Below are 14,491 nucleotides of genomic sequence, written 5' to 3'. Positions count from 1 at the left end.
CAGGCGCCTTGGGCGAGTTGCAGAGCCAGGAGCTCACTGCTATGCGGTTCAAGTTCTTGGTTACTTCCTTCATTGTGTGTGCGTGCACATGTTCACATGTGTACATGCACACACAGCATGCACACACATATTCACACATGTACCTGCCACATGCATACATGCATACACACACAATTATGCATGTCCTTACGTTTGTCACAGTCTGCACATGTGAAGTGGTTAATTTGAAACGCTTGAATAATTTTTTCTTTTTTTGGAGAGATTTTTGCTATACGACAGGCGTGCTGACTGGAGAGAGAGAGACAGAGAGCGAGAGATCACCCCCCAGGGGGGATGGCCACTCCACATCCCTTCTCTCCATCCTCCTCTCGGGATCCTGGGCACGCATGCACACGCGGCCAACATGAGTTTCAAGCCACTGGGTCCAGGACGCGAACCGCAGTCGACTACATGGGAGTCCAGAGACATAACCATTACGCCATCTGCGGGTCCCTTCATGTTCTTTTTATAAAAACATGGCCAGAATTCAAAGCGTTTGTCACAGTAACAGCTTAGCCATGTAACACGTTTCAGAAGTGGTTGGTAAGCAGAGACAGATAGTGCTGGTTCTCTGGAAGAGCCTTCCCAGTGGGACACACGGTGGGAGTCAAGGAGGGCCCGGGCTCCCTGTGGACACACGCTGGGAGGCGAGGAGGAGGGCCCGGGCTCCCTGTGGACATGTGGGGGGAGGCGAGGAGGAGGGCCCGGGCTCCCTGTGGACACGTGGGAGGAGGCGAGGAGGAGGGCCTGGGCTCCCTGTGGACACATGCTGGGAGTCAAGGCGGGCCTGTGCTCCATGCTGCGGTGACCCCCACTCGCTCACGTGGCAGTAACTGCCGGTGCTCTCCAGGGCCGGGCTGCCCCTGCCCCTGGGCCCGTGCAGTCTGCACAGTTCTTCTACCTGGACTCCTTCCTCTTGCTGTCCTCCGGGCCCGAACTGCAGCTGCTCAGGTACCATGTCGCCCCTCGCAGAGATGACATAAAGAGGTGAGTGACCCTGGCTCTGCTGTGCCCCGCAGTCTGGGCAGGGGGAGGCCAGCGAGGCAGCTCGGTGGAATGCCCAGTCAGGTGGATGGGGCAGAGCAGATACGCAGAGCACAGCCCAGCTGGCGGGAGGACAGGGCCAGCGACCTGAAACGTGTTGTGTCCGCACTGGGGAAGGTGGCGTGGCTCTGCTCCTCCCCTGGGCCCCTGCCCTCTCCCCTCTCCTGTCTGCCTCCTCCTGCCCACGGTGTGTGCTTCTGGCCACGTGGAGCGGCAGCTTCCTGCCTGCTAGCCGCACCCTGCAGTCGTGCTGTCGTGGGCAGTGACTCACCATGAATGTATGGCGGCCGCGTCTGTGGGCACTGTCCTTCCTAGGCCGGGCTTGTCCATCGCCCGCGTCTGTGTTTGGCTGCCCTCCTTTGGTGCCCCTGGGGGCCTGAGCCTATCCCCGCCTGTTCCCGCCTGAGGGAGGCTGCTCCATTGTCCCTGTCCCCAAACCCTCAGACCCAGGCTCCTTCCCATGCCCTGTCCCTGTGCATGCAGTCCTCGCCCTGCAGGGTGGCACCCGTGCCCGTCTGGCCTCTACTGGCACTTCTCTGATGTCTTTGTTGCCTTCTCGCTGGGCCATGCCCTCTCTGGGCAGTCACTTCCTCGAACTGCCACCCGCTCCTTCCTTTATGAAGTATTGCTAGAGGTTAAGACATACCTTTAAAAACTTTTTTTTTTTTTTTTAAATTTACTATAGAGCATGTGTGCTTGCTAGGGGGAGGGAGAGAGCTCTCAGGGGGATGGCCATGCCTCGACCCCTTCTCCATTCTCCTTTCGGGGTGTTGGACATGCACACACATACGCCCTGCCCACCGGAACACACACGTGTTAAAGCGCAGCGCTCCTTACGCCACCCTCCGGGGATGCAGGACCTTGTTTACAGGGAAATGCAGGTGCTTTGTCCTCAGCTGATGTCCCCGGAATCATTTCAGAACTAGGAGACCAGTCTCTTTCTCACAGACAGGAATGAATTATCTTTGGCCTTGTAAAATGGCTTTATTTTCATGAAGCTTCTCTAAAGGGAAAGCTACGGTTTCTTAAGGGGAAACTGTGCTTCCTGGAGGAAAGGCGAGGCACCGGGTGCAGCCCCCTCCCAGCCCCACCTCACCGAGGGGCACGTTTTGGAGGTGGGACGTTTAGTGGCAGTGGCAGGAAGCGAAAATTGGACGTGGTTATTTTTCTCCCAGGTATAAGCAGAAGGGCAAGGTCACTCCTGTGTACAGGACCACCACAACCGGGGCCTCGGACATCACGGGGCTGTCGGCCATGAACGACTGCTACTCCCGTATCCTTTCTCCTGGCCCCTGCTGCTGTGGGGGTGCTCGCCGAGGCCCTTATGGGCATCTGGGCGTCCCGGGCATTACACTGGGCATCGGGGGTCCCGGGCATTACGCCAGGCGTCGGGGCGTCCCGGGCATTACGCCGGGCGTCAGGGGTGTCTTGGGCATTACGCCGGGCGTTGGGGAGTGTCCCGGGCATTAAACTGGGCATCTGGGGCGTCTGGGGCATTACGCCAGTCGTCTGGGATGTCCTGAGCATTAGACTGGGTGTGGGGACAGAGCAGCGTCCTCCTCACGGAGCGCAGGGTCCCCAGTGTCACTGACATGCCCTGATCACAGTGGTGACAGTGACTGGTTGGGTGCCACGCTGAGAGCAGTAGGGCCGGGGCCCAGGGCTGAATGGGGCCATCTCTGGTCTGTGCTTTACTGAGGAGCAGTGGTTCTGATGGTTTCTTCAAGAGCCGTGTGCACACTGGAGCCACCCCTAGGTTAACGAGTATTTCCCATCTCCAATGGAGCTCGATATGAGATCACGCCCAAAACTCTAATGTCTGAGTTTTTATTCGAATATCATTGCTTTTCCTAATAATTTAGAAGCAAAGATACTGCTCTTTAGAAATTAATTTTAGCAGGGTACATCCCGGCGCTGGGTGGCCTTGCTGCCGGCACACCCCAGTGCAGAGCACATGCACGCGTACTGAACGGGCGTCTGGGAGGACTGCCTGGTGGTAGGCCACGCTGTGGGTGACCACGCTCCTGAGCCGGCTCTGGGGGACCTGTCCACTCCTCAGCTTGTAGCTTCTGGTCTTCGGGCCGTTTGCACTCTGAGCTCAGCACCAGCTCCTCAGCTGCTCGGTACCCTGATCAGGGCGTCTCATGGAAGTCTCCAGCGCCGGGTCAGGACTCGGCCCGGCCTGGTGGCAGGGTCAGCTGTGGACAGAACTGCAGTGCTGGGAGCCGCACGGCAGGCTGTGGTTCAGACCCTGGGTGGGCCTGAAACATGCCAGGTGCACACCTATGTGCTGAGGCCCTGGCAGGCTGGAGGGCCAGGGAAGGGGGTCAGGCATGACCAGACCCCATGGGGCATGTCTCTCTGTGTGTGCCTGCACGCCCTCATGGACAAGACACAGAATAGACACAGGTGGGCCTCCTGCCCAGAGCATGCGCCAGGGCTCTGCCACCTCCCGGCAGCCGTCCCACCCCCTGCCGCTGGCCGCTTTGGCTGGAGGCCTGGGGCCCAGACGCGGAGCCGGGCTGGGTCAGGACTTCCCTGCAAAGGGGGAGTCACCCCTCTGTGAGTCTTCTGATCCTCCGGCATCTATGAGTAAAAGAAACGGGACCGTCCACCCCGGGGCAAGGCCGTGGACAGAAACTCTTTAACCGGACGGCCACAGACGTGGTGCTCACGGGCTGCCGGAACAGGGCGCTGGAGGTGTTCGACCTCAATGCCGGCCGCACCGCGGCGCTGATAACGGAAGCCCACTCACGGCCTGTCCACCAGATTTGCCAAAATAACGTGAGTGTCTCGTGACGTGTGAGTGGGAGGCGGTGTGCCCGGAGCGCTGGGAGGGCGGGCGCTGGGTGCGGTTTCAGGTCGGTCTGCGCTGTCTGCAGTGCCGACGTCCACCAGTCACTACCGTACTCCACCACAGGGGTCGCCCTTTACAGACGCGTCCCCTCACAGCGCGGCTCGTTCTGTGGCTTCGGTTGTTTATGGGCCCATTTCAGACTTCACTGGTCAAGTTCTCGCGTGAAGCCTGGTGGAGGGCTGGGTATTGGAGATGCCCGGTGGAGGGCTGGGTATTGGAGATGCTCGGTGCAGGGCTGGGTATTGGGGCATGCCCGGTGGAGGGCTGGGTATTGGGGCATGCCCGGTGGCGGGCTGGGCATTGGGGCATGCCCGGTGGCGGGCTGGGCATTGGGGCATGCCCGGTGGCGGGCTGGGCATTGGGGCATGCCCGGTGGCGGGCTGGGCATTGGGGCATGCCCGGTGGCGGGCTGGGCATTGGGGCATGCCCGGTGGCGGGCTGGGCATTGGGGCATGCCCGGTGGCGGGCTGGGCATTGGGGCATGCCCGGTGGCGGGCTGGGCATTGGGGCATGCCCGGTGGCGGGCTGGGCATTGGGGCATGCCCGGTGGAGGGCTGGGTCTCGGCAGTAATGGAGTGGCTGCAGCCCCGCCGGCGCTGGGGGAGGGGAAGCGGCTGCACAGTGCTTGGGTGTCGGTGGGGACTGGTCCTGTGCGGGCCGCGGCACGCATCTGGGGCTGTGCTGAAGCTGGTGTCAGAGGGGCCACCCTTCCGAGTCTGTGGTCACAGCCATCCAGTCCAAAGACGGTCCGGTCTTCCATGTGTCTGGAAAGGCTCTGTGAACTGAGGACTCACCTGTGGCGCCCTCTGAAGTCTGTGTGCGGTTCAGGACGCCATCTCACTGCTCGAAGTCCTCCAGGCGGTCCAACTGCCTCTGGGCCGTATTTAGTGCCTTTTCCACACCTGCGTTAAATATCCACGTAGGCGGCCAGGTGTGTCTGCTGACCGACAGTCTGTGAGTGGGGGCCCAGACCCGGCGCCTGTGGTCCTGCCCCTCCTGGAGACTGGGGGCTGGGGGACATCTATCCAGGTGCAGTCGGGGATGCCCCAGGTCCAGACGTCCGTGTCTCGGAGGCCAGTCTAGGTGTTGGCTGGATAGCTCTGCAGGCCGTCCGGGGACTCGGAACGCAGGAGGCTGACTGGCCTGGCTGGGTCTCCCTTCTCGCTGGGCCAGCCTCCCTGGACATGGGGCCTGTGCAGATGCCGTCCCTCCCTGGGTACCCTCAGCAGCATATCGACAGTACATTTCTTTTCTTTCCTTTGTTTGGAGAGGTTTTCGCTACAGGGCGTGTGAGCTCCCCAGACAGAGAGAGACAGAGACAGAAAGCGAGAAATCACCCCCCGGGGGGGGGGGGGCCACGCCGCTTTCCCTTCTCCTCCATTCTCCTCTCGGGATCTTGGGCACACACGCACACGCGCCCGGCGTGAGGTTCAAGCCACCGGGTCCAGGACTTGAACTGCATTGACCGTGTGGAAGTTCAGTGCCTTAACTACTGCACCACCTGCTAACCCCTCTCCTGAGCACATTTTAAAAAAATGTTTCTTTAAATGTTTTACTTGAAATAAGAGTATGTTTTCCTTTTTGTATTTGTTGACCTTAGTCTGTTTGTAATTTTTTTGATTACTTATGCCTTTTTATTTTCCATTGTCTTACATTTAAAAAACGTTTCTGTTTTCTACTTTTTAAGAATTTTCTGTTTCTTCCTTGCCTTCTATTAGATTAAAGAAAAAGCAGTTTAAAAATTTTTTTTCTTGCTATAGAATGCGTGTGCTCACCAGAAAGAGAGAGACAGAAAGCTAGAATTCCCCCCCCCCACCCCGGGGGGATGGCCACGCCGCAATCCCTTCTCCTCCATTCTCCTCTTGGGATCCTGGGCACGCACGCACACGCGCCCGGCGTGAGTTTAAGCCACTAGGTCTGGGACTCGAACTGCAGTCAACTACATGGGAGTCCAGCGACACGGCCATTACGCCAGCTGCTGGTCTCTAGCTTTAAATAATGTTTTCTCTTAAAAGCTTTGCCTAGCGTCATTTCTGCCCATTCAGTTTTTGCTCCTCAGTCTCCAAGCCAGCAGCCGCTGGGAGGTGTAACTGTGGTTCTCGTCTCCCCGTATGTCCCTCAGGTTTGATCCAAGTCTTGTTCTTTGTAAACCGAGTGCCTCACGCAGTGCTTGTGTTTAGTAGAAGATCTTTCAGCACTGCTGCATGTCTGCTGAGCTGATCTTATGGTTGTATCACTGGTTTTCAGCCATCCTGCGCCCTACCGATCTTAAAAAAAAAAAAGCAGCAGAGACAAAAGGCAAGAGAAATGAATTTATTTGAGCACAGACTGTGTCCAGCCACCCTGATAGCTGTGGGGCCCCCTGGCCCAGGGCATGCCACAGAATGGCCCCTGGGGGCTCAGATTTAGGGGCAACTGTGGAAGGAGGAAGAGACATGGCTCGCTTCCCTTGCAGATTCCCACTGGCTCAGAAGGACAGCGTGAGGTCCTGACCCGCATGCATAGCTGCAGTCGTGTGGGGCATGACTGTGGGGACTTCAGGCAGCTCAGGGCTGGCTGGGAGGGAGTGCTTATTAGGGTGTGTCTGGGGCAGTCATTTCAGTGGGCTCGTGGGGTGGGGGACGTGACTGAGACTCCATGCACTTATCTCTCCGGACCATTAGCCGGTCTCCACCCATTTCCTTTCTTGGCTTGATTTAGGGAAGGCAGAGCTGTGCTGGGCTTCGTAGCTGGGTGGCTGCGAGTGGACCACGCCGAGTGCCAGGCCACTCGACCTCATGGTACACGGTAACATATGGCTCCTGAGTGTGGCAGGAGGATGGAGCCGGAGTGCTGGCTTGCTGCCCAGCATGGGGCAGGGGCTCAGGGTGTGCTGTTACTGCTCTCGTGAGCTCACGCAGCTTCCTGGCCTGGTTAAAGAGGAGAAAGTTCTAGGTGTGCTGTAAACACAAATGCTGGTGGATAGCCTTCATTCGATTTGCCTTAGTATTCTGGATATTCTCAGCTTAGATGGACGATGGAAATCATTGTGAATCGTAACATATTTTGCAATGTTCTGGGCCAGATGGCTCTGTGTGTGGAGTTCGGTTCAGGCCCATTTGGTGAGGATCTGAGGTCACGACGTCTCATTGATGACGGCAGCACAGGGCAAGAAGTGCAGGTCCGAGCCAGGCCAGGTCCATAGAGGGGCAGGGCCGCATCCTTGACGCCAGCCTGTCTCACCTGTGTCGTCCCCACTGGAACCTGCTCACTGTGCCTGATGTCTGAGCAGTAGCAGACGACCTCAGCTTCGATGTGCTGATGACAGATTACGCGGTGTGCCTTGAGCGAGTCATGGCGTGCCGAGGTCTTGGCCTGTTGGCGTCTGCAGCTCCGCGATTCTGTGTACTACGTAGAGCAAACATGTCAACGATCCCTAAAGCCAGGGGTACTTAATTAAAGGGGAGTTTCTGGAGCCTAACCCTGAATGGCCATCAGTAAGAAAGAGTTTGTGTTAATTCCTGCTTTAGGGTCAGATTTCATTAGAGCAATGCTTAGCAGTTCAGCCTTTGCAGGCACATCCTGACCCTCCCCTTGCAATTACAGGGCTCAGCATTTGTGACTCAGCGATGCCAGGACTACAACCTCTTTCTGACCACGGCCGTGGGCGATGGGATTAAGCTGTGGGACCTGCGGACCCTGAGGTGAGCTGAGCTGCTCACAGCCTGTGGTGCAGAGGCTGGCACGAGAGCCGTCCCCCTTTAACTCTTTCCAGGTTCAACGGTGACGAGTAAAGCCCACGCACGCGTGGGAGGTCACACCATTTGGGATGGCAGAGTGGCAGGTGCTGGTCTGTCCTCTCCGCACTTGTGGCTCAGGAGGGCAATGGGCAGGCGGCCCTGAGTGTCGGATGCGCAGGGAGTCCCTGGACGTGCCTGAGTGGCAGCGGTCCTCAGACGGGTGCTGTCTCTCTGTGCACAGGGACAGCCGAGCTGGGGCTCAGTGCCTCCAGAAGGCCCACGGCAGCTTCTTCTGCCCTCCCTCCAGTTCTCACCCTGAGGGGCCTTCCTTAGGTGAACTAAAGTGACTCGTTGCACGTCACGCATACTTCAGACTTCAGGTGCTCTGGGGACTTCCCCAACGCCACTGTGCACTTCCCCGGCTGGGGGGGGGGTCTGCTGGCCTTGGGGCTGTTTCTGTTTGTGCCATCGACGCTTTGGTAGAGAACACCCCTGGCACGTCGGGAGAAGGATTCTGAATGTATAAAACGAAGCAATAGGGCCATAAGGGAAACTAACAATAATGAATGTAATTATCAAATATTTTGATATTAAAATTTGTGATATGAGGAGTCTTCAAAAAGTTCATGGAAAATACATATTACAAAAGACTGCATAGATTCAAAAATTTCCCACTAAAATAAACTTATACTATATTTCTATTTTCCTTGAATTTATTGAAAAACTCTTGTATTATAATATCCGTCTTCATCAGTGAATGTAACAGCACTCAGGGTAGGGTTATTAACTACACTCATCGCATGATAATGAAGGGGATTTTGATTTTCCAAGGTATCTGCCACCACTGTCACTTGCAGTGTGATTTAAACAATTCGAATTTGCATGTAATCACTGCTCGCCTTTGCAGTGTACAGCGTGGTCCCCAGCGTGGGTATGTGGCAGATCAGTCCAGTCAAAGACATCACCACATGCAGTGTCCCCAACACAACTGTCACTGCTGTCTCCTAAAGGCTTTGCTTGCTTTCTCCCCGACTCTCCGTCCCATCTCCACTGCCCACCCCTCATGCTCACCCCGCTGTCCCTGGTGTCACAGTCGCCCTCCCTGCTGTCACCCCACTGTCCCTGGTGTCCACAGTCGCCCTCCCTGCTGTCACCCTGTCCTGTGTCTTGGTTTCTGCCCTCGAGTGCAGACAGTCAGTGTAAAGTGCCCAAGACCCACTGGTAGCAGGTGCCAGACACCACAGAGTCCCGGGCATGGGTGCTGACATCCACAGTACACAGAGATGGCTGCATTTCAGCTAGAGACTGAAATGCAGGGCAGGGTCCTTCCCCCTCACGCATGTGGACCCCGTGGCTCTCCTGTTTCAGGGCCCGTGCCCACCTGGGCCGTGGGGCGCCACGCGGTCTGTGGGAGACTCCGAGAGTCTGGAAGAGCTGGGTGTGCGCCTGAGCTCCGCCATTCACAGCTCTGAGTGACGCCTGTATTCTTACGCACTTCATTTCCTCTAAGATGAGGACCCCTGACTTAGAGCCCCGGCTGCACCGCGGTGACGCATCTGCGGTCACTTGCTGGCGCCTTCTCAGTGTCCATCTCTGGTGGCCGTACTTAATTCGCAGTTTTAGAGCGTGGTGCCCGGCTCTGTCCCGTCCTGCTGGCAGAGCCCCTGCCGCGCGTCTGCTGGCGGCCCCTGGGGGCTCCCGGCTCGCCGTCCCGCAGTCCTCCGGGAAGTGTACCAGGCCCCTCTGAAGACCTGAACTCAACGGGGTCGTCTTGGGAGTGGGGAGGCGGAGGCTGTGAGGCAGTGGCCGAGGCCTGACCGGGGGTGCTCGCAGCCCGTGCTCAGCTCGTCGTGAGGGGACAGGACATGAGACTGCACGGGTGCCTGCTTCCGGAAGGAAAGCCTCGGGGCCAGAGAAGGTGCGGGAAACACGCCCCAGTTTCCTCGTGGTCGTCATCTGATGGAAGAATTAGGAGTGGTCTCCTTTTTCTTCTCCTTTAAAAACAAAAGTAAAAGAGAAGTAAGTAAAAAGAAGAAAGTGAACATTTAGAAACTAACACCAATGAATAAGGAGTTAATGTATTTCGAACACCTGTAAGTAAAATGCTGGCTCTGGTGGGAAGGACAGGCCAATCTGTCATGTGGTCCGACGGCAGCCCCAAGGGGGGAGGTTCTGTCACGGCCAGTAACATGGTGTACGCGATGCATGTGACAGCGTGACAAAGCGGGCCTGTGCACAAGGACGCGGGAGCCGAGGGCACAGCAGGCCGCTTGGCTGGGCTCTCCGGCCGCTAGGACATGGCAGCCCTGTGTCTGACTTGGATTGTGCGGACTTGGCCTCGCCCACCATAGTGTCACCAGCTGGGACCCTGCTTGGCCTTGGCGAGCCGCGAGCGAGGCTCCCGGTCCCCCTGCAGACGCCATCTCCCGGTTGTCTGAGGAGGCTCTGGTCACATCGGAGATGCCGAGAGTCCCCCACAAGGCCGCCTTTGTCCCTGGCATAGTACAGCACGGGTCACAGGCAGCACTCCGGGCAGGTGTTCGACCTGGCCACAGGATGCCCTGCCTCCCGGCAAGCGCAGGACCGCGTGGCTCGATGGCGTCCGTGCAGCGTGTCTGCACACCACACCGTCCAGAGCATGCTAGCCACGCCTCACACGCACCGTCACGTGCTCCAGCTGGCCCTGCGCGGGAGTTAGATGGGACACACTTCAGCTATTCCCAAAGCTCTCCAGAGCGAGCTGCCGCGGACTGGTTCTCACCGGCAAGTGTCCCCACCGTCACTCCGCCCCTCTGGAGGAGCCAGTGCTTCCCCTCCCCCATCCGTGCGGGAGTCTCAGCTCACTTCCTCCTGGCCTTGGTTCCTCGCAGGTGCGAGCGCCGTTTCGTGGGACACCCCAACCGCTGCTGTCCCTGTGGAGTTGCTCTCAGTCCCTGTGGACGCTTCGTGGCTTGTGGTGCTGAGGACAGACATGTAAGTGCTGCTGGTTGGTTCCTGCTGGAGGGCGTGTGCTCGCCAGAGAGAGAGACAGAGACAGAGCGGGAGGGCGGAGGTGCCCCTGTGGGGCAGGGTCAGCCACAGCCCCTCCTCATCCTCCCTCCGTCGGGATCTTGGGGACACACTCAAAGGACAACCCTAGTGTGCCCTCAGATCCAGGTCTGGGGCTCAGACCACGTGGTCAGCGTGTGGGACCCGCTGCCTTAACCGCCAGGCCGCGGAGCCGGCCCTGCCTGCTGTTCTTGCTGCAAGGGGTCGGTGAGAGAGGCAGGAGCCAGGGCTTCTACAGGGAGACAGCGGCCGAGCGCTGACCCTAGCTCAGCGGAGTCTCGTCCAAAGGCTGAGCCTCGACTTTCCAGGACCCTTTTATTCATGTACGTCTCTGTCCCTATTCCTGGTCACTCACACTGTCACTTCTCACCGGGTAACTTACGATAAGGCTGCTGCAGAGTCACGCAGGTGTGTGCTGGGCCATCATGCTGTGTACACGTGCACACAGGTGTACCTGGAGGCATAGAGCTGCTGCGGGGGCAGGGCTGCAGGGTGCTCACATCCCAGGCGCGCCCCTGACCTTCCTCCGTTCCGGAGGGCCCCGCACAGTCCGGAATGCTCGCCTGGCCTTGCTTTGTGTGCACGGTGGCTGCTGCGGCATGTCAGGCTAGAGGGATCTGAAGCCTGACCGTTGGAGGGTGTTTTGAGGTTTTTATGCAGCAGTGGCATGTGAATCATGATATCGTGTGAGCGTGGAAGGCTCTCAGGTATCTTTGGTCTTTTTTAAAGTGAAATAGCAGAAGAGAGACGGGGAGAGGAGTGTCTGTGAGGGTCTCGCCCCGCGCCCCCACCCTCCCGTCAGCTGGGATCATGGTGCGGAGCCCTGTGGGCCCTGCTGGGTCAGGCTAGGAGCTGAGCCTGGGACCACTTTGGCCTCACGCGGCCCTGCGTGCCCGGCGCCATCCATGAACCAGGGCCCGCACTCTCCAGACACCAAGAGCGCGCAGCCCGCCGAGCGCCTGGTCTTTGGCCGTGGCTCGCGGAGCAGGCTGAGGTAACATTTGATGATGTTCCTGACAGGTGAAGGGAGCCATGGGTATGTGCGAAATTCTCCTTAAAGCTAAACCGAACGTCAGACCTCTTTTCTAAACTCTCTCTTCCTATTTGCTTTAACTGGTGAGAGTGGAATTTAAGGACATTGGAACATATATTGAGACACTTTTATGCAAAATCTATTTTTGTTAATTTTTAAATAATTTTTTATTAGTTCATTTTACATTCATTCACTGAGCATCCAGGACACACTGCGTACTAGCGTAATCATACATGTTCTCATCGGCAAATGGCTTTCCATGCCTTGTTTCATGTGTACATGTATATGTACATGTATATGTACACGGATATGTACATGTATATGTATATGGATATGTACATGTATATGTATATGTACACGGATATGTACATGTATATGGATATGTACATGTATATGTATATGTATATGTATATGGATATGTACATGTATATGTATATGTACACGGATATGTACATGTATATGTATATGGATATTCCCCCATTTCTCACCCTCTGCCATTTCCCACCCGCCTCCCTCACTATCTCTGTTGTCTATAGTTGCTTTCCATCCCCCCACCAATTTCATTGATTCACAAGATATCTTAATTAATCTAACTACTTTCCACAGCAAGTTCAGCCGATATATCCCCATCGGTGAACACACGTCTGAGCTGAGGCGTGAAGCTCTGGGTGGAATGAATAGACTACGAAGTAGCACCTGGCTGAGGCTAAACAGCTTACTGCAGTAAAATACCTACTAAATAGGTATTTTTTTTAAACATATTTTAAATTTTTTAGCTTTAATAAATCAAAATAAAAAGAAAAGTCAAGATAGCTTTGCTTAACACTTAAAGCCAGGAAACAGGTTAGGATTCTGTTCAAATAGTAGGTGCATGACAAGACACAAATCCTTAAATCAGGAAAACAAAGCCTAGAGGAAAATCTGTGGCGTTTTAGTCCGAAGCTCAGTCTCATGCACTTAATCTAGCTTCTTGTGGTCTGGCCTTCCCGTTTCCGTTCTGGAAGCTAGCATTCAACTCCAGGCTTGTCCCTACCACCAAGCTGGCCACTTTCCTGCTTGTTTTTGAACTCTTCTTTCCCTTCGGCACTTCTCGGAGACCAGGTCTGGTGTTGGCAAATTCCTTCAGGTTCTGTTTATCTGAGAATATTCTCGTACCCGCGAGATTATCCTTCATCTGGGAAGAAAAGACAGAAAACCCATGTCCAAAATGCACTTTGTTTTTAACACTCACGGTAGAGCGTGCACACTCTTCCTCCCCGCAGCCTCCCGTGCCGCTCACAGGAGCCTGGCGTCCCCCGCCTCCCACCCTTACGCCATCCTGCTGGCTGTCCTGCTCCACCTGACAGCCGCCGAGGCACCCGGGCCTGCTCCCGTCCCTGCCCTCCACCCGCGCGGCCCGCGTGCCCGCCCTGCTGTGCCCCCCCTGCTGTGCCCCCCGCTCCACGTCTGCTTTCTCCAGGTGACCCGGTGTGACTTCCTCGTCCCTAGAGTTGGCCCTGCCTCGTGAGCGCTGCGCTCCTGGTTGTTGATGCAGCTCAGACCTGCGTGGCCTCCGTCAGGGTGGCTGGTCTGCACGGTCGCCAGGTTCCTGCTCACACTGTTGCTGGATTGTCTGCCCCAGAGTCAGCCCTGCTGGGTCTCACGGGCTCACTCGCAGTGGCCGTGTGCGACAGAACCGGGGCTCGTTAGCTTTGGCCTGTCCGCTGTGGCCCTGCGTGTGGGCCCGTGCATGCTCAGCTGTGTGCCCAGTGCAGCCTGTGGCTCCACTCTCCTTCAGATGCATCAGGTCGCTGTGTAGATGTTCTCTAAGCCGTTGCTTAGCGGTTTCCTGAAGCATTGGGAAGGTGTGAATTTGGACTCATTCTTACATTAAAATCATTTTCTCCCTCCAATTTTCGGGGTAAGGGTCACCTTTGAGCCCATCCTCCTGCTGCCTGTGGCCTGGCTCTGCTCCTGTCTGACGCTCAGAAAGTGCCCCTCGGCACACTTGGTCACAGAGTGACCACGTTGTCCCCCAGGTCCCAGTGGGTGGTCTCCTGATTCTGGACTTCATTCCTACCCTCGATGGCAAAAGTCTTCATGGAGTGTCCGTTACATAGCGGTACTTTCCGAGAGCTACAGAAAAACATGTAAATTTAAGTGATTTTTTCATTTGGGACTTGAAGGTAAGGTGGACACACAACACCAGTCGTCTTCAAGATCATCACCAGGGAACCAGCAGTTAGCGTAATGGCTATGTCGCTGGACTCCCACATAGTCGACTGCGGTTTGTGTCCCGGACCCGGTGGCTTAAAACTCACGCCGGGCGCGTGTGCGTGCGTGCCCAAGGTCCCGAGAGGAGAATGGAGGAGAAGGGATTGCGGCATGGCCATCCCCCCCAGGGGGTGATTTCTCGCTTTCTGTCTCTATGTCTCTTTCTGTCTGTCTGGCGAGCGCACGCGCCCTACAGTGAAAATCTCTCTCAAAAAAAAAAAAAAAAGATCATCACCAAGTAGGAGCATATGCTACCATGTCGGCAGTGTGTGGGGTTTGCACAGGGCGTGGGGTGACATGCTTCATTCGTGTCGGAAACAAACCAGGAGAAGGAGTGAGCAGACGCCTTTCTATAGCTCTGGCTGGACTCTGGACGTTCGCCGGCACTGTCAGTCATCGCCCTGGCTCTGGGCCCCCGCTGACCGGCCAGCCCCGCTCTGTGTAACTGGGCCCCCGCGGACCGGCCAGCGCCGCCCTGGACACCCTGGCCCCCGGCGA

At 56.7% G+C, this 14,491-nt stretch overlaps 1 protein-coding gene across 1 annotated transcript in view; it reads left to right on the top strand.

Annotated features, from left to right (window-relative positions):
- WDR27 (WD repeat domain 27) overlaps positions 1–14,491 on the top strand; it is a 65,569-nt gene that overhangs the window by 32,735 nt on the left and 18,343 nt on the right. Inside the window, exons 20-24 of the mRNA XM_027770419.1 lie at positions 890–1,026; positions 2,259–2,356; positions 3,746–3,867; positions 7,526–7,623; positions 10,530–10,632. Of these exons, the coding sequence (XP_027626220.1) occupies positions 890–1,026; positions 2,259–2,356; positions 3,746–3,867; positions 7,526–7,623; positions 10,530–10,632 (558 nt within the window). The remainder of the gene's footprint in view (positions 1–889; positions 1,027–2,258; positions 2,357–3,745; positions 3,868–7,525; positions 7,624–10,529; positions 10,633–14,491) is intronic.

The sequence above is a fragment of the Tupaia chinensis genome, unplaced genomic scaffold (genome assembly GCF_000334495.1).
Source record: "Tupaia chinensis unplaced genomic scaffold, TupChi_1.0 Scaffold000132_1, whole genome shotgun sequence".
NCBI classification, from domain to species: Eukaryota; Metazoa; Chordata; class Mammalia; order Scandentia; family Tupaiidae; genus Tupaia; species Tupaia belangeri.
This window is presented reverse-complemented; position numbering and strand designations above follow the sequence as displayed.